Source organism: Cydia splendana, chromosome 7 (genome assembly GCF_910591565.1).
Source record: "Cydia splendana chromosome 7, ilCydSple1.2, whole genome shotgun sequence".
NCBI classification, from domain to species: Eukaryota; Metazoa; Arthropoda; class Insecta; order Lepidoptera; family Tortricidae; genus Cydia; species Cydia splendana.
The window spans coordinates 1,353,682-1,378,117 of NC_085966.1; the positions used below are offsets into that span (position 1 = coordinate 1,353,682).

Genomic DNA, 24,436 nt, shown 5'->3' on the forward strand with positions numbered 1-24,436 from the left:
TTTTGCACGAGAAAACGCTGCACAGTGTTCGATTTCCCTCAAAAAATTTCCCTATGCTGTTAATTGCATAAATCAATCAAGGAATGCATTTGAAATGCAAGACTAGAACACCCAGAAGTCTATTTCAAATACTTTTTTTTATAAAAAATAAATTATATTTCATGACCTTGACATCGAAAAATTACTAAATAAATTCTACAAAAGTATCTGATGAAGAAGTCGCTTTTTAATCAATGTAGTACGATAAAGAAGCCTTTGGCGCATATTTTCTAGTTCTTAGTTTTGGAATTTACCCTCTGGTTACCGAGTAATTCATATAAATAGAGATTTTTTATTTCATTTTTTAACTCCTAAATAATTCAAAAGTGCGACTTGTGACTAGCACTAAAAGATTGCTCTTAACTAGGTCTACCACTGGTAAAAAAATCAAGTTCCACTATCGCGGCGTTTGAGAGTTATCGAATTTAAAAATACAGTGTTAGGGTTGACCCTCAACTTGACCTTTAATTTTTAGTAAGAATTAATTCAAAATTTTCCTCTATTACAAAACTGTATATTGTTTAGACATACTCCAGGTACATAAATAAAAATACAGGAACACTGGATTGACGGGGGCAAAAGTGCACCAGTGCTAGTGATTAATTAAAAATCGACTAATCGTAAAAAAACAATTTTATCCATCATTATCAAAATGGCTAAGTTTGAATACATTTAATTGTGTGCAAACCTCTTTCATTTATACTTATCACAAGTATAAACAACCGATATCTGACATTGACGGTGTCGAGTCACTTGTGACAAGTATTGAAATTATATTGAATAATTAATTCAGTACAACAATATTAGTTAGCACGATTACGTTAGATACGTTTGAAAATAAAATTATTTGTTGTTAGACGAGTGGTTAACGATGCTGTGGACTGCACCACAGCCGGTACTTCTCAAACTCCGGAAGTAACCGCAAATATGCAAGGAGGTTGTACGCGATATCATATTTTTGAGTGCTTTTACGCAGAAAGTAAAAAATATAAAAAAAACGGAGCACCTGACGACCTATCATCATCAGATTTGACTACCGTACTTTTCAGAGAAATGGGTCAAGACCTTAAAGATCTCTCTCCCAGCGAAGAAGATACACTTTTACGCTTAGTTGTTCACCCATTTCTTAGGAAAGCCATGAGTTTTTACAAAAAATGCAACAGGAACAAAAAGAGGTTCAAAGACAAGCATGGCGTTTTCTTGAACAAACAATTCATTGACGACATACCGCTCGAATTTAAGAGGGTTATTGCACGCTTTCCGACATTCAGTGAGATGTGCAGTACTTCACAACCATTGGAAACGGTTGCCATGAACAATGATACACCCGGTGAAGTATGCAGTACTGAAGTACCCCCGGAATCCACAGCATTGGACGTCACACAGTCCGACGTAACGCTCATGAATTCAACTGGCATGTCATCATTGGGATCTTCTAAATCAACCAATGATCCCAGTGTAAGTTATAAACAAGACCTTAAAATTAGAAAACAGATCATGAAGTCCCTGGAAGGTGAACCTCAAGCTAAAGTGATAAAATCTTTTGCGTCGACGATTACTTCAGACAATGGAAGCAAAATCACTCGAAAAGCTTCAAAAGATTTAGAAAATGTTATAAAACTTTGTCTGAAATCACCAAAAGAACCATCTGTAGTTTTGAAAAAAATTTCTACGATAACAAAACCTTATTCGCCAGAAGAAGCATTAGGTTTCATCATAGACAGAAAACTGAGTGTGGAGACTTATAAACTTTTGAGACAAGATTTAAAGAGTCGGGGTTATCCTGCTTACCCACCTTACCAGGATTTATTAAATGCAAGAAAATCATGTTATCCAGCAGAAGAAATATATGTGTCGGAAATAGAAGCATCAGTTTCGTTGCATGGTTTACTTGCGCATACTATTCAACGACTTGTTCGAAGTTGTGATGCTAGTTTTGTCGAATACTGTAATAGGAAAGGCAATCAAGAAGTCTCGTGCCTATTTGAAGGGTCCTGGGGTTTCGACGGAAGCACAGGCCAATCATTGTGTAAGCAACATTTCCCAGGATCAAGCGAAGATATTTCCAAAAACGAAAGTAGTCTTTTTGCCACAACTTTCCTGCCTTTACGTATGGTAATAGACAAACATTTTATTGCCTGGCTCAACCCGACACCCCAGTCGTATAGATTTTGTCGGCCTCTCCACATCCAATACAGAAAAGAAACTACTAATCTTATTCTTGAGGAAAAAGCGTCTGTAGAAGAGCAAATTAAAAGTTTACCTCCAATTACTGTAGAAACTTCAGAAGGGCACCATATCATATTTGTTTGTGAGTTAACTTTAAGTATAATTGATGGCAAAGTTCTCAACGCTATTACTAGAACGCTTTCACAGTTAAGATGTCCCTTTTGCAAGCTTACTGCGAGTCAGTTTAATGATTTGAAAATGTCATACACAAAAGAAACTATAAAAGAAAATATGCGACACGGTATCAATCCACTTCATGCGTGGATTCGAATTTTAGAGTTTCTATTACATCTGAGTTATAAAAACGACCCTTCAGTTCGAAAATGGCGAATCAAGAAGAGTAGCAGGGAAGGCCAAATTGTTGAAGAACGAAAAAAACTTATTCAATCTGAAATAAGAAAAAAGATAGGATTATTGGTGGACGTAGTAAAACCTAATTCAGGTACAACTAATGATGGCAATTCAGCCCGGACAGCACTATCCGATAAATATCGTGCCATATTTACTGAGATATTAGGTCTTGATGCGTGGTTAATCGACGGATTACATATTATACTTGTCGCCATATCTTGCGAGTATCCTATCGATGCAAAAAAGTTCGGTACTTTTTGCCGTACGCTCGCGGAAAGGTATGTGAAGAAGTCGTCATATAAATGGCATCCGATGACTGTAACGGTACACAAAATTCTAGTGCACGGCGAAGAGATCATAGATTCATGTTCTCTTCCTGTTGGTATGCTCTCAGAGCAAGCGGCCGAATCGCGCAATAAATTTTGGCGGTCAGATAGGGAACACCATTGCCGGAAAATGAACAGGAGAAAAACTATGATAGATCTCTTTCACCGTGCACTAGAATCATCAGATCCGTTCGTGTCTATGGCACACTACAGACAACGCCAAAAATCGTCCAGTAGGATTAGTCTACCAGAAGCAGTTCGTGAACTTCTGAAGCCGATTCATGAAGAAAACTTACAAGAGGCTGAAGTCGATGATGAAGATCTAGCTAATGATGGATCTTCGTTAATAGACGGTGATGAAAATCCATCCCATGTTGACGACTGCACGTTAGTTCTCGAAAATGAAAATGATTTGTATGAGCCACAAAATACATAAAATCTGAGACCAACTTGCGAAAAGAAACTATAACTTGACTTCTGAATTTCTTTCTTTCTTTTCTGAATTTAATGACTTTATTGTTTAACAAAGTGCACTGCACTTAAAAGTTTCTGCGTGACCCAATGGTTGACTGGTAGGGAATGCCTTTTGGCAGGTCTGCCATTTGTAATTTCTTGTATTGTGCAATAAAGGTTAAATAAATAAATATAAATAAAGTTTCTTATGTTGTTCCTTAATTTAATTTAATCAGATTTTTTAATTACTCCGACCTTTCATATTTGTTTGACCTTTAAGTAACAACCCTAAAAAGTATAATTTGACCTTTATACGTAACTCCCAAACGCCACGATAGTGGAACGTGATTTTTTTACCAGTGATAGACCTAGTTAAGAGCCATCTTTCAGTGCTAGTTACAAGTCGCACTTTTGAGTTTTTCAGGAGAAAAAAAATGAAATAAAAAATCTGTATTTATATGAATAACTCGGTAAGCAGAGGGTAAATTCCAAAACTAAGAACTAGAAAATATGCGCCAAAGGCTTCTTTATCGTACTACATTGATTAAAAAGCGACTTCTTCATCAGATACTTTTGTAGAATTTATTTAGTAATTTTTCGATGTCAAGGTCATGAAATATAATTTATTTTTTATAAAAAAAAGTATTTGAAATAGACTTCTGGGTGTTCTAGTCTTGCATTTCAAATGCATTCCTTGATTGATTTATGCAATTAACAGCATAGGGAAATTTTTTGAGGGAAATCGAACACTGTGCGCTGCAATTCGGCATTTTCGGCTCCTATCATTCCGCTTAGACTGACGTTTGCTGAATGGCGTATGACGTGTGGCAACTAGTTTTATATAACCTCCTTGACCGGCGGCCGCGATCTTTTTGCAGAGGGGAACGCCTGTTAATGGCCGCTCCATAGATATTTACTCCGAGTTGTCAAGTATCAAGTGCGAATTTTATAGTAATACGTGTGATTATTAAAGTAAAATGTATTCACTGAAAAAAAAACCTGGTACTGGTAACCAGAATCTGGTTAGCTGTACTATATTGTCTTGTTGTATATGTGACGACAGGACACTTTGTAAACATAACCAGACCATTCTTGTTAAATTAAATTTGTTAATTCTATGAAGTGTATAGTAGTGGGTATAAGACTTTTAGTAAACCCAACTAGCCGGTCTGTTCAATCAATCAATTAGCCTTTATTTCTGATACTTAGTATCTAGTTACATGTATGTGTATATATATATATATTTTACCATGCATTTCTTATCTAGCTTACTATTTTTAACATGCAAACCATTTCGTGTATTACATTGCTTGATAATTTTAAAATTTATATTAATTTGAGTATCTATTGCTTCAGAATAGACACAAATTCAATTTATTTATATAAGTAGTTAATTTATTTGGCACATTTATTAGATATTTCAATTCTTAATTCATTTTTACTAGTACGCATAATACTCATTTGATTATTTAAATTGAAGTTATAGTTAGTATATTTAATTATTATCGATTTTTTTTATTACACTAGATGCAATTTATGTTTCCAATATTGTATGAATTTTAATTTCCATTTTAATGCATTTAATTAATAGCTATATTTTATCTTTATAATTTAAATTACATGTTCATTCAGTGACATCGGTATCTTTGGTATCAGCTTGCCCCTTTGGCATAGGCCTCCCCTAGTGCTTGCCATAGCTTTCTGTTTGCGGCTTTTCTCCTCCATGTTTTGCCGGCTGTTTCCATAATCTCATCTTCCCATCTCTTCCTCTGCCGTCCTCTCCTTCTTTTCCCATCTCTTGGGTACCACATTATGATATCCTTGGACCATTTGTTCTTCTGGTTTCTTATAGTGTGTCCAGTCCAGTTCCATTTGAGTTTCATCACCGTATATGTTACATCTGCAACTTTAGTTTTACTTCTTATATTGGTTAGTCTGACTCGGTCCCTTAACTTTATATTTAAAATGCTTCTCTCCATGTTATTTTGACATACTTGCAGTGCTTTTTTATGCTTTTCGGTGAGAGCCCATGTTTGGGATCCGTATGTCAGACATGGCAATATACAAGAGTTGAATACTTTTGTTTTGTCTTTGATTGGTATCTGTGGGTTCTTCATGACCTCTTTAAGCGACCAGTAGCTTTTCCACGCGTTGCATATTCTAGTGTTTATTTCTTTTGTCATTTGGTCTTCGGGTGAGATAATTTGTCCTAAATACGTATACTGGTTGACATATTCTATACAGCTGTTGTTCAGTGAGATAGGTGCTTTTTCATGATTTGTCATTAATTTGGTTTTATCAGTGTTCAAAGTCAGACCTACAATATTACTTTCTTTTTCTAGTTGTACCAACATTTTCTCCAGGTCCCTCTGATTGTCACTCAGGACAATCAGGTCATCAGCAAACCTTAAGTGATTCAACTTTTCACCGTTTATGTTTATTCCAAAAGCATCCCAGTCCATTTTCCTGAAAATATGTTCCAGCACCGCTGAGAACAGCTTTGGCGATAAGGGGTCTCCTTGACGTACTCCTTTCTTTATTTTGAATGGTACTCCTATTCTTTCTGTTTGTATTTTTGCTGTTGCGTCCTTATATATGTTCTTAATTATTCTGATATATTTCGGAAGTACTCCTTGTGATCGCAGAGCGTCCCAGATATGTGTGTGTCTAAGAGAGTCAAATGCTTTGTTGTAATCTATAAATGCCAGATAATATATTTTTCCATATTCATTACATTTTTCTATGACTTGCTTAATGACATGGATGTGGTCCATGGTTGAAAAATCACTTCTGAATCCTGCCTGCTCCCTAGGCTGGTTTTCGTCTAGAACCAAGGACATCCGGTTTAATATAACTTTTGAGAAAATTTTATATAGGTTTGACAGCAAACTGATTGGTCTATAATTATTTATTTCTGCGACATCTCCTTTCTTGTGAATTAAAGTGATAGTTGATGATGCCCATTGTTCTGGTATGACTTCATTGGTAAGTATGTGATTGAATAAGTTTGTTATAGGCTTTATGATATAGTCTATACATCCCTTAAGCACTTCATTTGTTATTTTGTCCTCCCCTGGAGCTTTGTAATTCTTTTGGGAGAGTATTGCCTTCCTTACTTCAGATTCTAGTATTATAGGAACCGTTTCTTCATTGTCTTCTAACAAATAATGTGATTCTGTATCGTTTGTGTCGTCATATAAATTTGAATAAAACTTGGTAGCTATTTCTATTATTTTGGATCGTTTTGTCTCCTTTTTTCCTGGTGTTTTACTGTTAATATTTGGGATCCAACTGGAGCTCTCTTTAAGTTCTTTTAATGCTTTTTTTACACCTCCCGAATTTTCTATGTGGAATTGGATGGTCCTGCTCCTCAATGCCTTTCGGTGTATTCTGATTTCCTCATTAATTTGTTTGCTTAGTTCAGCAATTTGTTTCCTGTTTTCTTTTCTGTTTCCAAGGAGAATTTTCCTGCTATCTATGAGAGATCTGGCTTTGTTTCCAATACCATCCTTTTTCTTTTTTACACAGCCTAATTTTTCAGACACTTTCTGAATTTCCTCCTCCAATAAATTATATTTCTCCTGTATGTTCACAGTGTTCTCAATTTCCGTTCTTTTGTTCTTTAATGATGTGAGTAAATTTTCCGGAATGGGCAGTGGAATATGTGTTGGTTGCGTTTTCTGATTCATATGTTTTCTTGTTGGTTTGGGTTTATTCAGATAGATTGTACCTCTTACCATTCGGTGGTTTGTATTGAAGTTTAGTTTATTAATAGTGCTTATATCTTTGAAAAATTTGGGTTTGTTGGAGAGTATGAAGTCTATTTCATTCTTTACTTGACCATCAGGCGATATCCAGGTCCATTTTCTTTGAATTTTTTTCTGATAATAGCTGTTGAGTATTTTCAGGTTATGTGTAAGTGCAAGGTTTATTAATCTTTGGCCGTTGTTATTTCTTCTGCCAGTACCATGTAGACCCATAATGGCGTCCTCCCCGGCTTGTCTTTTACCGATTTGGCCATTGAAATCGCCCATTAGGAATATTGTTTTGTGTGCTTTTCCAAGAGTTCTTTCTAGATCTCCATAGAATGTGTCTTTAATGTCTTCTTGTGCTATCTCTGTTGGTGCATATATTTGAATTATCGAAATACTTCCATATTCCGGTAGGTTAATATTTAGTTGAGCAATCCGTTCCGATATTCCAATAAATTCCTGAATGTACTTGCTGAGGCATCTTTGGACGAGGAACCCAACTCCAAACAGGCCAGGTGTATTCCCAATATGGTATAGGATGTAGTTTTCATACTGTTCAATTTTTTCACCCATTCTCCTCACTTCGCTTATGCCAATTATATCCCAGTTGATATAATCCAGCGCTCGTTCCAACTCCTGTAGGGATTCCTCAGTTCTTAAAGTCCTGGCGTTGAGGGTTGATATGTAAAAGCTATTTTTGATATTTTTATCTTTCTTTGTTAGTTTGGTATGTTCACTGTAGTTGTTGTAACTTTTTCTTTGGGGTGTTTCTACTTGTTTTGAGAGATTTGTCAGATTTGGCAGATTTGGCAGATTTGGCGCTGAGCCTAGGGGGTTTTGGTCTTGAGCCCCACGGTGACCAACCGGGTTGGGGCACTTTTTCTTTTGTATATGTTGTTTATCTAATGTTGTTTTATTCCTTCCGCTACCGATGTCCGCTAATTCCTATGGTTTCGGGGTAGTTATTTCTGTAACGGAGTTCGACCTGGAGCGCATGTATGCAAAGGGATCTGTTCTATGTAGTTTTGCTGGGGCAAGTATGCCTTTACTTCCTCTGTCATTTTCTTGGTGTTCTGTTGCCGAGGTGGACTGACGGGAGGGGGATGTTGAATCTTCTCGCTTCCGTTTTTCATTTTCTTTGGGCTTGATTATTAATTTGTCGTTCCTAATGTACACTTTATTGCCCTTTTCTCTCTCCTGCTTAAGCTCCCCTTGTAGTTCTTTACGTTTTTCTAAAGTCGCTTTAGTGAAGTCTTCAGTTATATACATCTTTTCTGGTACTTTTTTCTTGTTTTTCAGAATTTCAATTTTCTTATTGTATGTGGTGAAAGAGATTAGTACTGGCCTTATTTTGTCTTCCTTTTTTCTGCCTATCCTGTGCATTTTGTTAATGTCACTATTTTCAACTTTCACATCCAACTTTTCAAACAGAAGTGTGACGTTTTTGGATAGCTGCGTATAACTTGTATCACTTTCATTTAGACCATGTATTATAATGTTGTTTTGTTTGGTTATGTTCTCTAATGTATTTACTTTCTTGTTTAATATCTCTACTTCTGACTTGAGAATCTTGTTTTCTTCCTGTAATGGTTTTATTTTATCGTCTATCGTTCTCAGAATTTTTTCAGAATTGTTTTCTATCAGCACGGCTTGATTTCTTAGTTCTTCTTTCATCAAAGCGTAAAGCTCGGTGTTTGACATTTCCCCTGTCATTTTGTTTTGATATCTTGGATAGCGTTTTGTGCCTGCTTGAATTGGAACGTATAATTTTTCGTAGGTTGTCTACACTGCCGAGATGTCACTGGTAGAAATTTGTGGTTTGCATTGGCAACACTAGGTTTTTATTTTTATGTTGTTTCCTTGCTAAGTCTTTGGAAAGTGACAGCCTTGTTTTATAGGTTATATTCACAATATATTTTAACACTGGTTTTAATTGCAGTCCACACGGTATACACAGAGTTCTTTACTTTCACCACTTTTCCGAGTTTTTATTGTTATACAGAACAACAATTTCACTACAACCACAGTCTTTATATCGAGTTATCCATTTTTATTTTAGGAGCGTAGTGACAGCGACTTTACTAATGGACGACCGGAACCGGAAGCCGGTCTGTTAATGGTTACTAAATAATACAGTAACATATACGTTCCTGTCCTGTTATTATAACAAGGTATTCAGTATATGTAACTGAACGATTTGCGCGGTGTACTGGTTTTATATTGTTCACGTTACCAGAACGCACTGTGCTAATGGGGCTTCTAAACGAGCCATAGTAAGAGGACACCAATAGTTGCCGGCCACATATTGCAGTGAAATATGTTCACTGCAATATGTGGCCGGCAACTATTGGTGTCCTCTTACTCATATGTTAGAGAGGGACACTAATAGTTGCCGGCCACATATTGCAGTGAACATATGGCCCCTTTAGAACTCCCTTCAGCACAGTGGGTTCTGGTTACGTGAACAATAAGTATATAACCAGTACACTGCTCTTCTAGTAAATACAGACAAGTTTTTAAGCACACTTATTTTTTTTATTTTATTGATGAAATAAGTAACACAGCATTACAGTAAAACCAAGGCACTGTGACACTACAAATGAAAAAAACATTTTGTCTCCACAAAGAAAACAATAGACACAAAAATGACATACAAATTAAACATTGGATTTGGGCGACGACGTAACAGCGTGGCTCCGTAGCGTCGTCTGACTCGGCGTAGGATTCGGCAGGTTGCCCCGGAACCGCCGAAACACCACACCCTTCGGCCAGAAGTCCGCGCTTGCGATGGTGTCCTGCAGAGGCCGCGGCACGCGCACTACAAATGAACTGAAGTGCACATAGTGACGCGACTGTAGCTGGTGCACCCTCAGCGTGTAGCCAGTCTTCCGGCGGACGTACTCCACCACCTCGTCGGCCCCGGCGGAGTAATGCAGGCGAGACACGTAGAGCGCCTTACTCGGTGTCGCAACTCGTAGGCCAGAATTAACCGGCTCCGCAGTGCCACACAGAGTTTTACGAGGCGCCCTGCGCGCCTTGCGTTTCCTTTCCACCAGTGTGAATCCCTCCTTATCCACATCGGTGCGGGAGGACTTTTCCTTAATCGGAGCCCGCACATTTCACTGTGTCAGCAACACGCAAACAACACGCACTTATACTATACACTTGTACTAGTTTACAATAAAATTATGGACAGGATCTACGTAAATAAAAACATCGACCGGCCGCAACGTAAGACGCTGGCGTAATGGCTGCTGTTCTGTGACTTGCGTGGACTTGCGCAATTTCTTTCTCCGCCCCCCGCCCCCCGCGCATACACCGTGGTGTTGGCACAACTGTTTGATTCGTTCAGACTACAATGCATTATAGTAACCACAACATAACTTGTAACGTGTACACTCGTATCTTTATTTTTACATATCAATAGTTAGTGTTACGATGCATATATTAAACGAGACAAACGTTTAATATTTACAACAATTGCATCTTTACATATACAACGAAATTGTAAGCAGTCCTAAATTGCATTTAACTAGAATTAAACAGTGATGTTTAAAAAACAAGTTTTACACGATACAACATTTTTTGTTATTACTACCGGATTTTAGTAGGTATAACTATATGTCGGAGAATGGCTGAAATGTGCCATCTGTCGCCTTCAAGAGGCGTTTTATCATGCAAACCTTGACAAATAGAGCAAACTAGGGTGTTACGTACACCTGAGTGGCGTTCGACGCAGTTCCGCCAAGACGTCATAGAGTGCGCTGTTAAAACAATTGAAGTCCAGAACAATTGAAGTTATGCTGTCAATCAATCTTCAGAAGGAGCTCGATGAGAACGAACGGGAGAGGATGGCGTTTGTGGCCGTTCCTGGGTCAAATCCACTGGTTTGCTTAAGATAAGAAACGTATCGCGTGCTGTGATTTGTAATGAGTCTTGTGCAGTAAAGATTGTGAGTTGAACATCGTATTTCATTGAAGGCCCTCGTCATCCACGATTGAAGGTTCTGATGTGCTGCCGATAGTATGATACGCCTACAATTCCCGACATCAGAAGTGTGGCCGAACACAAGGAATTCGCTACGGAATTCCTCTTGGAAGCTCAAATTTGCCAAACGAAGGACCTTCAGTCCGGTCCCAAAAATCTACCCTGATTTTGAAAATCCCTGGCATTCCTTAATTCAAGAGTTTAGAAGTTTAGAGGCCTTAGAAAATGAAGAAATCTCATGCTATCGCTGGTGGAAAATAAAGAAGTATCGTGATGGAAAATATTTGAAGTGAAATGACAGTTGACATATTTGATATTTTATAAATTGTGATCCAGTTTTGCCTTACGTTTTGTGTTATGTTGTGTGAAATTTTCGTAAAAATGTTGTTGTTAATGTTGTTACTCTAAGTAATACGTTTACAGTCATTTGCACCATGAAGAATGAAGATAGTTGCTGCGAGATCTCCCGTCTCGCACGGGTTGGAGCTACGGTTGCATAAACGTGGGTGCCTTAGTTTGTTTACAGAAACCGAGATGAGCTGCATATTTACTGATTGCCAGACTGTCACTGGAAGTTGGAAATCACGTGAGTTGCTTCCGTTATTTTATGATTTGTAACTGTATTGGTTGAAAAGTGTTAAAATGGTGTGATTCTATTTGAAGAACCTAAAAGGTGACTTTAACCCCATAGAAGCTGATGGAATCCTTTTGTAGTAATTTTAAGGTTTAAGATCATTTAATCTCATTAAGAATTTTACAATTCACTTGCACGAGATAAAACATTAATAATAAAAAGATTATAATAATATGGATATGAGCGTACAGGCACTAAATTATAACAACATTTTAAGACGTAAAAAAAAAAAAGGGTACCTGATCAAACAACTATTTGTTGACCGCGCGCTTTGCATGCAACTAGTGACAATAACACCAAAACAAGTAATACATTGAGTCATTACAGCTAGATATGGCATGATGCGTACGCTGAGCGTAGTTCGGTTTGTATACATGAGGTTATAACTATACTTGTTTGCTCGTTTTATTTGTGTTTATATCATTTGCCAGTATATTTAAGTTTAGTTAATAAGTAATATATATATCCCTATGTATAATTTGAATACATATGGTTTTTTTTTTTTTTTTTAATAGGTAAGTTATCGTAATTCTACATGTTAATGCCTACGTTATTTAATAATTATTTGATATATGTTTTTTTAATAACGATTTAAAGTGAGATATTGATTTAGTTTCTTTTATGATTTTTGGCAGTTTATTGAATAACTGAGCACCTTCGCAAAGTATACTTTTTTTTCCATAGTTCGTTCGCGACGGACGTGGAATTAAGTCATCAGCGTTTCGTAGTTTCATTTTTTGCACCTGATATTTTCGAATAGTGAATAGAATCAGGCGTTACTTTGCGGAAATCCATACTAATTTAAACCAAAATATTACTTTGCTAATCCGCGAAAAGATAACGTGCTAGTCAATCAGTGCTAACCCGTTATACTTACTTGCGTATTTTTACATGCAATTAATATTCCCACCCTCCCACCGCAAAAATAAATACGCAAATAAATATAACAAACCACCACCAAAAGAATAAACCTCGACACGTGTTTCGCCTCTCTACGAGGCATCCTCAGGAGTTGTTGACGGTCTGACGCCCGGCAACGGAATGACCTGTCTAGAATGGTCGGCCATATTTATACCTTGACCACTCCCCCTACCGTGCAAGTGTGAGTGAGATGGAAAAATTCGTAATAACGGCGATGACGCAACATTCAATTGTTCGTTAAGAATCATGCCCCTATTGTTGTACCTAATTATTTCCAGTTGTTCCAGAACACCCAAACGCAATCCCTTTTCGCAAACATGTAAAATATCAAAAGAATGATTCTCAGATAAAGTGTGACCTGTATCTAATAAGTGCTTTGCAAAATTGGACTTCTCTGGATGGTTATGTCTATATGACGCAACATGCTCTTTATACCTAGTAGTGAAACTACGGCCCGTTTGCCCCACATACACTTTATTGCAATCGTCACAGGTAAGCTTATAAACTCCAGACTTTTTCCCATTCTCGATCTTATCTTTGCCATTGCAAAGCTTCGAGTGCAAAGTATTATTTGTCTTAAAGGCCACAGGAATGTCGTTAGACTTCAAAATTTTGTAAATTGCATCAGACAACTTGCCAACATAAGTTATGCTCGCTTTATATTTCTTAATCGGTTCAGAGGATCGTGCCGCAGACAACATAGTGTTGACCATACTATTCCGCTTTTTCCTGATGATACCATCCACAACAGACTTATCGTAACCATTCGAAACTGCTAAGTGATAAATATTATTTAATTCAATCTGATAGTGTTCATCAGAAAGAGGCACAGTCAACATTCTATGCACATAACAATGAAAAGCAGCCAACTTATGCTGCCACGGATGCGTGGAAGAAGCCGGGATAACTGTATCGGTATGTGTAGGCTTACGGTAAATTTTGAACTGATGCCTGTTGTTTACTTTAGTGATTGTTAAATCTAGAAAATTCAATGAGTTGTCTTGCTCTAGTTCCTTTTTAAACTTAATTTTTGGATGCTTACCATTAATTTCAGCAATAAATGCATCCAGCAGGCCCATACTACCCGTCCAACAAATAATCAAATCATCCACGTATCTAAAATAGTATAATATATTATTGTTACCCACAATATGCTGGTTCTCAAAATGGTCCATAAAAATATCAGCCATTAAAGGACTTAGTGGTGAACCCATAGCCAAACCATCACTTTGCAAATAATACTGTCCCCCAAATCTGAAATAATTTTGTTTCATACAAATCGCTGTTAGATCTATCAATTCATCTACTTCCCCTGGATGTAAACGTTGCCTTTCAAAAAGACCCTTAATAATCTCCAAAGTCTCTCCATATGGCACATTTGTAAACAAACTGTCTACATCCAATGAAAGAAGAACAGCATTATCTGGTATGTTAATGTCCTGGATCTTTTCTATTAACTGCAAGCTATTTTTCAAGCAATATTTCGGCTGGAACTGGGACTTGTCTCTTATAATGGAATTCAACCTTTTTGCCAGATTATAAGTTGGCGCACCCAAATATGAGACCACTGGACGAACTGGGATATTATCCTTATGAATTTTGGGAAGTCCATAAAGAATAGGAGCTCGTGGATTCATAGGCACAACCATACTCTTCTGATGTTCGGTTTCAAAAACAAATGAAGAATTCTTAACTGCTTGTCTAAGATCTTTCTGGAACCCTGGAGTTGGGTCTCTTTGCAATCTCAAAAATCCGTCACCTTGAATAAGGTCTAGTACTTTCTGATTATACTGTCCCTTCTCCATAATCACAATGCAGTTGCCTTTATCTGCCTTTGAAACCACCAAATCACTGTCTTGCACTTTCTGTTGTATAGATCTTAGCAGCAAAACATCAGAATCAACACACGCATTCTGTGCTGGACTAGTACTCTTGATAACATTAGCCACCATGGTCTTTGTATCTACATCACCACGGCCCCGCACTATTGCAACCTCAGAATCCACTGCCAAATTTTCTAATGTTCTATGAGTAATTTTTGACTGGAAATTATACTTCAAACCTTTATCTAAAAGCCCAATTTCATTTTCTGAGAACTCCACATTAGTTAAATTCTTGACTCGAGGATGGAAAACATGGTGAGTTGTTACTTGCACATCCCTCCTCCTTAAAAATGAACCAGAACTCGACTCTGTTAACCTATGCAATTTGTTCAGCTGGGTAGTATACATCTGGTGTGCAAGTTCAGAAGCAAAGTATCTCGCCTTCTGGTCCAGAATATCGAATTCGAGATTATGCAACTTAAATGAAAGTTCTGAATATAACACCTTAAGATGCAATTTCAAATGATCCCTTACTGAAAACCAGTGGCGAGATTCTTCGTTCAACCATATTTTCTGAGCCCTATTAATAGCCAATTTAGCAGCCCTGGAAGTACTACTACAGCGGAAATGGATGTAATTAGGAACAACATTCAAACGCTTGCACTGTTGGTTAAACCAAACATTCTGGACAGCTGCACGATGTTGTTGGTTAGTTTGACATAAAGTCGTGCCTGTTCGGCCACGCAAGCCGTTTTCAAATAGTGAATAGAATCAGGCGTTACTTTGTGGAAATCCATACTAATTTAAACCAAAATATTACTTTGCTAATCCGCGAAAAGATAACGTGCTAGTCAATCAGTGCTAACCCGTTATACTTACTTGCGTTATTAATTGCATGTAAAAATACGCAAGTAAGTATAACGGGTTAGCACTGATTGACTAGCACGTTATCTTTTCGCGGATTAGCAAAGTAATATTTTGGTTTAAATTAGTATGGATTTCCGCAAAGTAACGCCTGATTCTATTCACTATTTGAAAACGGCTTGCGTGGCCGAACAGGCACGACTTTATGTCAAACTAACCAAACAACATCGTGCAGCTGTCCAGAATGTTTGGTTTAACCAACAGTGCAAGCGTTTGAATGTTGTTCCTAATTACATCCATTTCCGCTGTAGTAGTACTTCCAGGGCTGCTAAATTGGCTATTAATAGGGCTCAGAAAATATGGTTGAACGAAGAATCTCGCCACTGGTTTTCAGTAAGGGATCATTTGAAATTGCATCTTAAGGTGTTATATTCAGAACTTTCATTTAAGTTGCATAATCTCGAATTCGATATTCTGGACCAGAAGGCGAGATACTTTGCTTCTGAACTTGCACACCAGATGTATACTACCCAGCTGAACAAATTGCATAGGTTAACAGAGTCGAGTTCTGGTTCATTTTTAAGGAGGAGGGATGTGCAAGTAACAACTCACCATGTTTTCCATCCTCGAGTCAAGAATTTAACTAATGTGGAGTTCTCAGAAAATGAAATTGGGCTTTTAGATAAAGGTTTGAAGTATAATTTCCAGTCAAAAATTACTCATAGAACATTAGAAAATTTGGCAGTGGATTCTGAGGTTGCAATAGTGCGGGGCCGTGGTGATGTAGATACAAAGACCATGGTGGCTAATGTTATCAAGAGTACTAGTCCAGCACAGAATGCGTGTGTTGATTCTGATGTTTTGCTGCTAAGATCTATACAACAGAAAGTGCAAGACAGTGATTTGGTGGTTTCAAAGGCAGATAAAGGCAACTGCATTGTGATTATGGAGAAGGGACAGTATAATCAGAAAGTACTAGACCTTATTCAAGGTGACGGATTTTTGAGATTGCAAAGAGACCCAACTCCAGGGTTCCAGAAAGATCTTAGACAAGCAGTTAAGAATTCTTCATTTGTTTTTGAAACCGAACATCAGAAGAGTATGGTTGTGCCTATGAATCCACGAGCTCCTATTCTTTATGGACTTCCCAAAATTCATAAGGATAATATCCCAGTTCGTCCAGTGGTCTCATATTTGGGTGCGCCAACTTATAATCTGGCAAAAAGGTTGAATTCCATTATAAGAGACAAGTCCCAGTTCCAGCCGAAATATTGCTTGAAAAATAGCTTGCAGTTAATAGAAAAGATCCAGGACATTAACATACCAGATAATGCTGTTCTTCTTTCATTGGATGTAGACAGTTTGTTTACAAATGTGCCATATGGAGAGACTTTGGAGATTATTAAGGGTCTTTTTGAAAGGCAACGTTTACATCCAGGGGAAGTAGATGAATTGATAGATCTAACAGCGATTTGTATGAAACAAAATTATTTCAGATTTGGGGGACAGTATTATTTGCAAAGTGATGGTTTGGCTATGGGTTCACCACTAAGTCCTTTAATGGCTGATATTTTTATGGACCATTTTGAGAACCAGCATATTGTGGGTAACAATAATATATTATACTATTTTAGATACGTGGATGATTTGATTATTTGTTGGACGGGTAGTATGGGCCTGCTGGATGCATTTATTGCTGAAATTAATGGTAAGCATCCAAAAATTAAGTTTAAAAAGGAACTAGAGCAAGACAACTCATTGAATTTTCTAGATTTAACAATCACTAAAGTAAACAACAGGCATCAGTTCAAAATTTACCGTAAGCCTACACATACCGATACAGTTATCCCGGCTTCTTCCACGCATCCGTGGCAGCATAAGTTGGCTGCTTTTCATTGTTATGTGCATAGAATGTTGACTGTGCCTCTTTCTGATGAACACTATCAGATTGAATTAAATAATATTTATCACTTAGCAGTTTCGAATGGTTACGATAAGTCTGTTGTGGATGGTATCATCAGGAAAAAGCGGAATAGTATGGTCAACACTATGTTGTCTGCGGCACGATCCTCTGAACCGATTAAGAAATATAAAGCGAGCATAACTTATGTTGGCAAGTTGTCTGATGCAATTTACAAAATTTTGAAGTCTAACGACATTCCTGTGGCCTTTAAGACAAATAATACTTTGCACTCGAAGCTTTGCAATGGCAAAGATAAGATCGAGAATGGGAAAAAGTCTGGAGTTTATAAGCTTACCTGTGACGATTGCAATAAAGTGTATGTGGGGCAAACGGGCCGTAGTTTCACTACTAGGTATAAAGAGCATGTTGCGTCATATAGACATAACCATCCAGAGAAGTCCAATTTTGCAAAGCACTTATTAGATACAGGTCACACTTTATCTGAGAATCATTCTTTTGATATTTTACATGTTTGCGAAAAGGGATTGCGTTTGGGTGTTCTGGAACAACTGGAAATAATTAGGTACAACAATAGGGGCATGATTCTTAACGAACAATTGAATGTTGCGTCATCGCCGTTATTACGAATTTTTCCATCTCACTCACACTTGCACGGTAGGGGGAGTGGTCAAGGTATAAATATGGCCGACCATTCTAGACAGGTCATTCCGTTGCCGGGCGTCAGACCGTCAACAACTCCTGAGGATGCCTCGTAGAGAGGCGAAACACGTGTCGAGGTTTATTCTTTTGGTGGTGGTTTGTTATATTTATTTGCGTATTTATTTTTGCGGTGGGAGGGTGGGAATATTAATTGCATGTAAAAATACGCAAGTAAGTATAACGGGTTAGCACTGATTGACTAGCACGTTATCTTTTCGCGGATTAGCAAAGTAATATTTTGGTTTAAATTGATATTTTCGAGTAAATTTTAGCTGTGATAAGATATCATTTTGAGTTATTTTTCGTACCAATATACAATTATAATATATGTAGGTTTGAGTTACGTTTAAAATTTTTGTTTCATTATATAGTGTTTTGGTTGGGGTTAAAAAGTCATAGTGAAACAGTACTTTGATTAATTTGTTTTGTGCTATTTGAATAGTCTCAAGATTGGTTTTAGCAGTAGTACCCCAGACTTCTATAAGGTAGTCTATGTGCGGTTTTATGAGCGAGTTGTATATAGTGTGGCGCACTTGCGGTGGAAGAGTATTAGCAAAGTTACGCAGAGCACCAGTGAGAGATGTTAATTTCGATTTTACTTTGTCGATGTGTGGTTTCCAGGTTAAGTTCTTATCAAGTATTAATCCTAAGTATTTTTCACTGTCTACTTGTGTGATAATTTGATTATTTATTGTTAGTGGTTGAAAATCGGTAATTTTTTTATTTTTTGCTGCGAAAATGATGTAATTTGTTTTGTTTACATTGATCGTTAACAAGTTACACTGAAACCAAGTGTTTAGCAAGTTTAAATCGTTTTGCGCATCTTTAATAACATCGTTTATTGCATCTCCAAAATAAAACAGACTAGTGTCGTCTGCATAGAGTGTGATATCGCCCTTCAGATCGAGTTCTTTGACGTTGTTAATGTAAATAAGAAATAATAGAGGTCCTAGTATTGACCCTTGAGGAACGCCGCAGGTAATCATTTTTGGCTCACTTTGATAATTTTGAATTTTGACAATTTGACGGCGGTTAGAAAGATATGATTTTAGGATGTCTAATGCTACATTGGTAATACCTAGCTCTTCTAATTTTCGTAGGAGTATGTTGTGACTGATTGTGTCGAACGCTTTTTTGAGATCAATAAAAATACCTAGTGCTACTCGTTTTTCGTCTATTTTGACTTTAATATTTGTCACAAGGTCTATTGTTGCTGATAACGTATTGGATTTTGGCCGGAAACCATACTGTTTTTCGTAAAGGAAGTTTATACAATTTAGATGTGATTCAAGTCGACAGTATATTATTTTCTCAAATATCTTCGAAATTACTGGAAGAACTGATATTGGACGATAATTGCTTGGATCGCATTTGCTCCCCGATTTATAGATTGGCGATATTTTTGCTAATTTTAGACTATCCGGAAAAACACCCTGATCAAGACAAGTATTTATACACATAGTAAGCTCTTCGAGTATGAGGCTTTTGATGCATTTAATTGTTTTGGTGTTAATGCCATCCATACCACAGCTCGTGTTTAGTTTTAGACCCTCTATTACTTTAGAAACTTCATCGCAAGTAGCATGCTTGAATTTAGATATTTTGAGTGACATTGAAGTACAGGTGGGTGTTATATTGTTATAATAGTTTTTGGTGATTTCATTTGCTAATGCTGAGCCAATACTCGAAAAAAAATTATTAAAAATATCACACATGTCCTTTATGTCAGTGGTAGTTCCCGTTGCTGTATCCAGTTTAGTCGGTGTCGAGTGTTCTTTTGTTTTATTTGTAGATAAACTGTTGATAAGCTTCCACATCTTGGAGGGGTTATTCTTGCAATCCGCGAAACATTTATAGTAGTAACTTTTCTTTGCGTTTTGTATAGCGTTTGCTACTTTATTCCTTTTTGTTTTAAATTCTTGACTTAATTTATCGTCCATTGGGTTGCACTTCATTTTTTGCCATAGTATGTTTCTGGAGTTGATTTCCTTTATAATTTCCGCATTGATCCAGTCTTGCCTCGGAGGGTTAAGGATCTTTGATTTAGTTATTTTGTTCTTATTGATGCTTGCAATCAGTCGGCTCTCCAGGACGGCGTAATCCTTGTTCCCATTTCCCTCGTTTTCAATTTCGATTGTCTTATACAAATTATCATAGTTAATTTTTTCATAATTGAGTTTTTGTTTGGGATTTACGTAGTATTTTTTTACTTCGAAGTAAATTTGCTTGTGGTCGGACATAGCCGATTCAATAACGGCAAGGTGAAAGTTATTTTCGGTTAAGTTCGTACAGACATGGTCCAACAAAGTTTTCGTTGTACTGGTTTCTCGTGTGCAGTAATCTATGTGAATCTTGTTAATAATCTGATAGTTATTTTCTTTGAGAGTTTTTTTATAATTTTTGACGCATTCATCTGTGGACAGCAGATTTATGTTAAAATCACCAAAAACTACGGCCCTTTTATGGTTCTGCAATTGTGATGAGTATATTTCCAAGAAGTTTTTAATGCTGTCTTGATTTGATCTATATATAACTCCAACATCAACAGAGAACTTTTGTAGATGTACCCATAAGTAGTGGTTTCCATTCAAGCACTGTTCTTCTATAATGTGGTGTCTTAAGTGGTTGTGAGCGAATATTGATACCCCTCCGCCTCTTTCGTTGGTCCTTGTATTGAAATAGTGTGTATAGCCGGGTAGCTGGTAGTTCATGGCTTCCTCCTTAGATTTTAGCCAAGTCTCAGTTAACACGATGATATGCACAGTACTTTTTATAGCTTCTATAGCACATTTCAGTTCGTCAAATTTTCCAGTTTTAACTATACTCCGAGTGTTAGCATATAGACAATTTAAAGATGCTTTGCTTGTTATTACATCATTGTAAGTGTTGATCGCTTGGTATGTTATTTTGTCCGTCGTTCTATGTTTATCAGGGGGTGCCGTCAGTTGGAGTTTTTTTGGCAATGTTTTAATAATTTTAGGAACACCTTTAACATACTTTATGCTTAAAGATGTTTCACCGTTATTGATTCTCTGTTGAAGTTCTTCCTTAGCTTTCTTGTAGTTTGCTTGTTGTTTAGGAGTTTGGTCACTAAAGATTCTAATGGTCCTGTTCTCAACATTTTTTCGGTTAAGCAATATGGCAATAGCTTGTTCCTGCAATTTGAAGCATACTTTGATATGGCGGTGGGTATCGGGTTTGTATCTTCCTAATCTAAAAATTTTTAGTGGTTCTGGGCAATCGTTATGCACAGTTTTTAATAATTCCATGACTTCGTGTTTATCTTGCTGCCATCTTTCTGTAGCGACAGTCGAATTAGGTTCAGGTAAACCGGATATAACTATATTTTTTGTTCTCAAACTACGCTCTTGAAATTCGCTAAGTATATCTTCATAGTTAGTAGGTTCCGTTGGAACAGTTGTAAATTGACTTTTTAGTTGGTTGACTTCCGTGTCCAGTTTCTCAACTTTTTCCTCAATCTTCTTGTTTACGTCGGCGAAATTTGCTATGTCACTTTTTATTTTATTTTGCTCTATAACTAAACTATCGGTAATGTTTTTTATAGTATTTACTTGATCCTTAATATCAGATACATCTTGGGACAATTTAGAAAAATTTTGCTTTTGTGTTTCGTTGCAAGTTTTTAGGTACGCCATCATTTCACTCATTTGTTGACGCATTTCCGATAATTGTGTTTGGATTGCTTCGTTATCATCTGTTAGTTTGCGGTTGTTCCTAAACGTTACATGAGAATTATCCGCATATTCTAGTAACAGTGATTTGCTTGTTAGCTCTGGTACGGAGTCACTTCGCTCCACACTCAGGCCACTTCCAGTTGGCGGGCGTATTAGATCCATGTTTGTTTAGTAAGTACTCACGCGCCGCCGCTTGCAGTGATGTCAAAGCGGGACAAAAAATAGGAGCCCGTTCTTGTTGCCCGAGGTGGCGAAGAGCCGTCACGGCTATGCGTTATGCGCTATGCGTATGATTAAAAAGTTGCATGAGGCGAACACTTATTCACTTTATATTTTGTCTTAGCACTGTGATTTCAAGGTTGAAGATGGTATGCACATCGAAATATAATTTATTAAAATAAATAGCGACACGTCTGCTCTGAGCGCTCATCCGTTACGCTTTTTGCTGTCAGTTTTGCATATTGCATGAATAATAATAGCTAAGTAAGCAGTTGGGTTTTATGATATTGACATAAGAGACAAAACGTGAAGTTCACACCCCTTTCAAAATAACAGTAGGTAATGATACCATTGAGAATAGTCTAGTTGAGAGGTTCATCACATAACATCACATGACCCCAATTCCTAAGATAAGTAAGTCCTCCGATATCACAAACTTCAGGCCCATTGCTGTATTGTCCGTGTTTGGAAAAGTGTTTGAGACCATTCTAAACCACTGCTTACTTAATCAGATAAATCGTAAATTAGTAGATTGTCAACATGGATTCCGCGCTTCTCGATCCACTACTACCAACCACATTTGCTTCTTTGATAGCGTTTTGCGCCAAATGGATACTGCACGACAAGTTGATGTTGTTTATTTCGACTTCAAGAAAGCTTTCGACTTAGTTGACAACGATACTCTCCTATGCAAACTGTCAGCCTTAGGTTTCACCCCTCAACTTCTTGTTTTCTTCTCTGACTACCTCAGGAATCGCACACAATATGTCCAATTAAATTCTTACCAATCTGAAAGGTATTACACTCGTTCCGGGGTTAGTCAAGGTAGCACTCTGGGGCCTACTCTTTTCTTAATCATGGTCAATGATCTGCCAAGTAATATATCAGGCGTGGAATCACTATTTTATGCGGATGATCTTAAAATAATTCAACCGGTCGTAAATCCATCCGACTGTACGGTACTCCAACAAACAATCAACATGGTTGACAGCTGGAGTAAAACAAACCGCTTGTACCTAAATGAATCTAAGTGCAAAGTAATAAGTTTTAGCCGGTCTGTAGATTATATCCTCCAGACATATACTCTTACTAACATTCCCCTTGACCGAGTAACAGAAATAAAGGATCTAGGGTTAACACTCGACACTAAGCTAAACATGCACTCACACATTATAAATATTTGCAAAAGTGCCTACAAAATTTTAGGGTTCATTATTAGAACGACTTCTGAATTTCGTGACCCTAAAATCGCAATAATTATTTATAATGCCTATGTTCGCAGCAAGCTTGAGTACAATTCTATCGCATGGGACCCTCGGGAAGCAAAATATACCATAATGGTCGAGCGCGTCCAACGTAAATTTGCTAGACATCTTTACAAAAGGTATTACGGATACTACCCATACTTATTTCCGTCATCCTTTGTATTGGGAATGGTAGGGTTAGAGTCTCTCGAGCTAAGGCGTAAGCAAACGCTTGCCTTACACTATTGTCTGCTTTTAAGAAATCGTATTGACAACCCATCCGTTCTGGAGCGTATGCGTATTTTTACCCCAGACAACTACATAGCTGCAGTAGGGCGTAGCTCACGTAGAGCCAGAAACCTTTTTGCATATCCAAATGTTCGCACCTATCACGGTTCAAACGCACCCACGTACCGAGCAATAGAATTACTAAATAACTTCATAGCTACAGTCCAAAACGCAGACATATTCGCAGACAAGTGGCCGTCCCTACAACGTAGTATCAGGATTTTTTTAAACTCTACCTATGTTATTTAATATCAGATTCTTTTTTGTATCTCTATGTAACTTAGTAATACATAATATGTATGTTCAATTATAAAGATAAGTGTGTAATACAATAAGTGTACCTACTAATTTTATGATACTGACTGATACTGACAACATATATGTACCTAATTAACAGTATAAGTGCCTTGGCTTGAGCTGTAAACTTATACATAGTGTTTGAATAAAGAATAAAGAATAAAGAATAAAGAATAAGTTGGCGGTCGCAACCGGATCCTGAGTTGTTCAGAGGGCGTTTGAGGGCTGGGTGCTGGAGGGCACAGTCCTATTCGTAACTGCAATTGCGGGATTTCGGCCAGGCGATGAGGTTAGCTGTGTGTTGGAACCAAGATGTTGTAAAGTCAAGTTGTTGGTACTGTTATTGAGAAGGTGGCGCTGAACTTGTTCATTCACGACAATGATCTATGTGCGTGTTATTGAAAGAGTTGCTTGTCAGTATTCAAAAGTTCTGGAAGAACTTACTTTGGTCAGGTAGGCCGAGCAATGAGCTTAGATACCTCAGATTGTTGTATTCTGTCCGCAGATGTATGCAGTGATGCATACAATGTCAGGATGCCGTGGTGGTGCAGATGAACTGCGCTCTACAGTCTCTTTTGGAAGAAGAAGAAATCTGATCTTCGCTCTAGTCTACCAGTGAGAATCACACACAAAGGAGGATAATGTACGGAGGGACCCGTACAATGTCAGGTTGGCCGTGTCGGAGAATGGC

The 24,436-nt window shown here is 37.4% G+C and overlaps 2 protein-coding genes across 2 annotated transcripts in view; one reads left to right on the top strand and one right to left on the bottom strand.

Moving 5' to 3' along the window:
• Positions 1-24,436, top strand: part of LOC134791999 (dynactin subunit 4) — a 252,550-nt gene that overhangs the window by 67,579 nt on the left and 160,535 nt on the right. The window lies entirely within an intron of this gene.
• On the bottom strand, positions 5,051-8,851 carry LOC134792326 (uncharacterized). Its single transcript, XM_063763596.1, has 3 exons — positions 8,200-8,851; positions 7,366-7,515; positions 5,051-6,222 (listed from the first exon to the last, which is right to left on the bottom strand). The coding sequence occupies exons 1-3, from the start codon at positions 8,849-8,851 to the stop codon at positions 5,051-5,053; spliced, it is 1,974 nt and encodes a 657-aa protein (XP_063619666.1).

Excerpts from the sequence above, each read along its gene's own strand:
- LOC134792326 (XM_063763596.1), bottom strand. The coding sequence starts at position 8,851 with ATGTCAAACACCGAGCTTTACGCTTTGATGAAAGAAGAACTAAGAAAT. Across the intron at positions 7,516-8,199 it reads CCAAGAAAATGACAGAGGAA|AGATAGCACAAGAAGACATT; the intron begins GTAAAGGCATAC and ends ATGCACCAACAG. Across the intron at positions 6,223-7,365 it reads CGCCATTATGGGTCTACATG|ACGAAAACCAGCCTAGGGAG; the intron begins GTACTGGCAGAA and ends CCTTGGTTCTAG.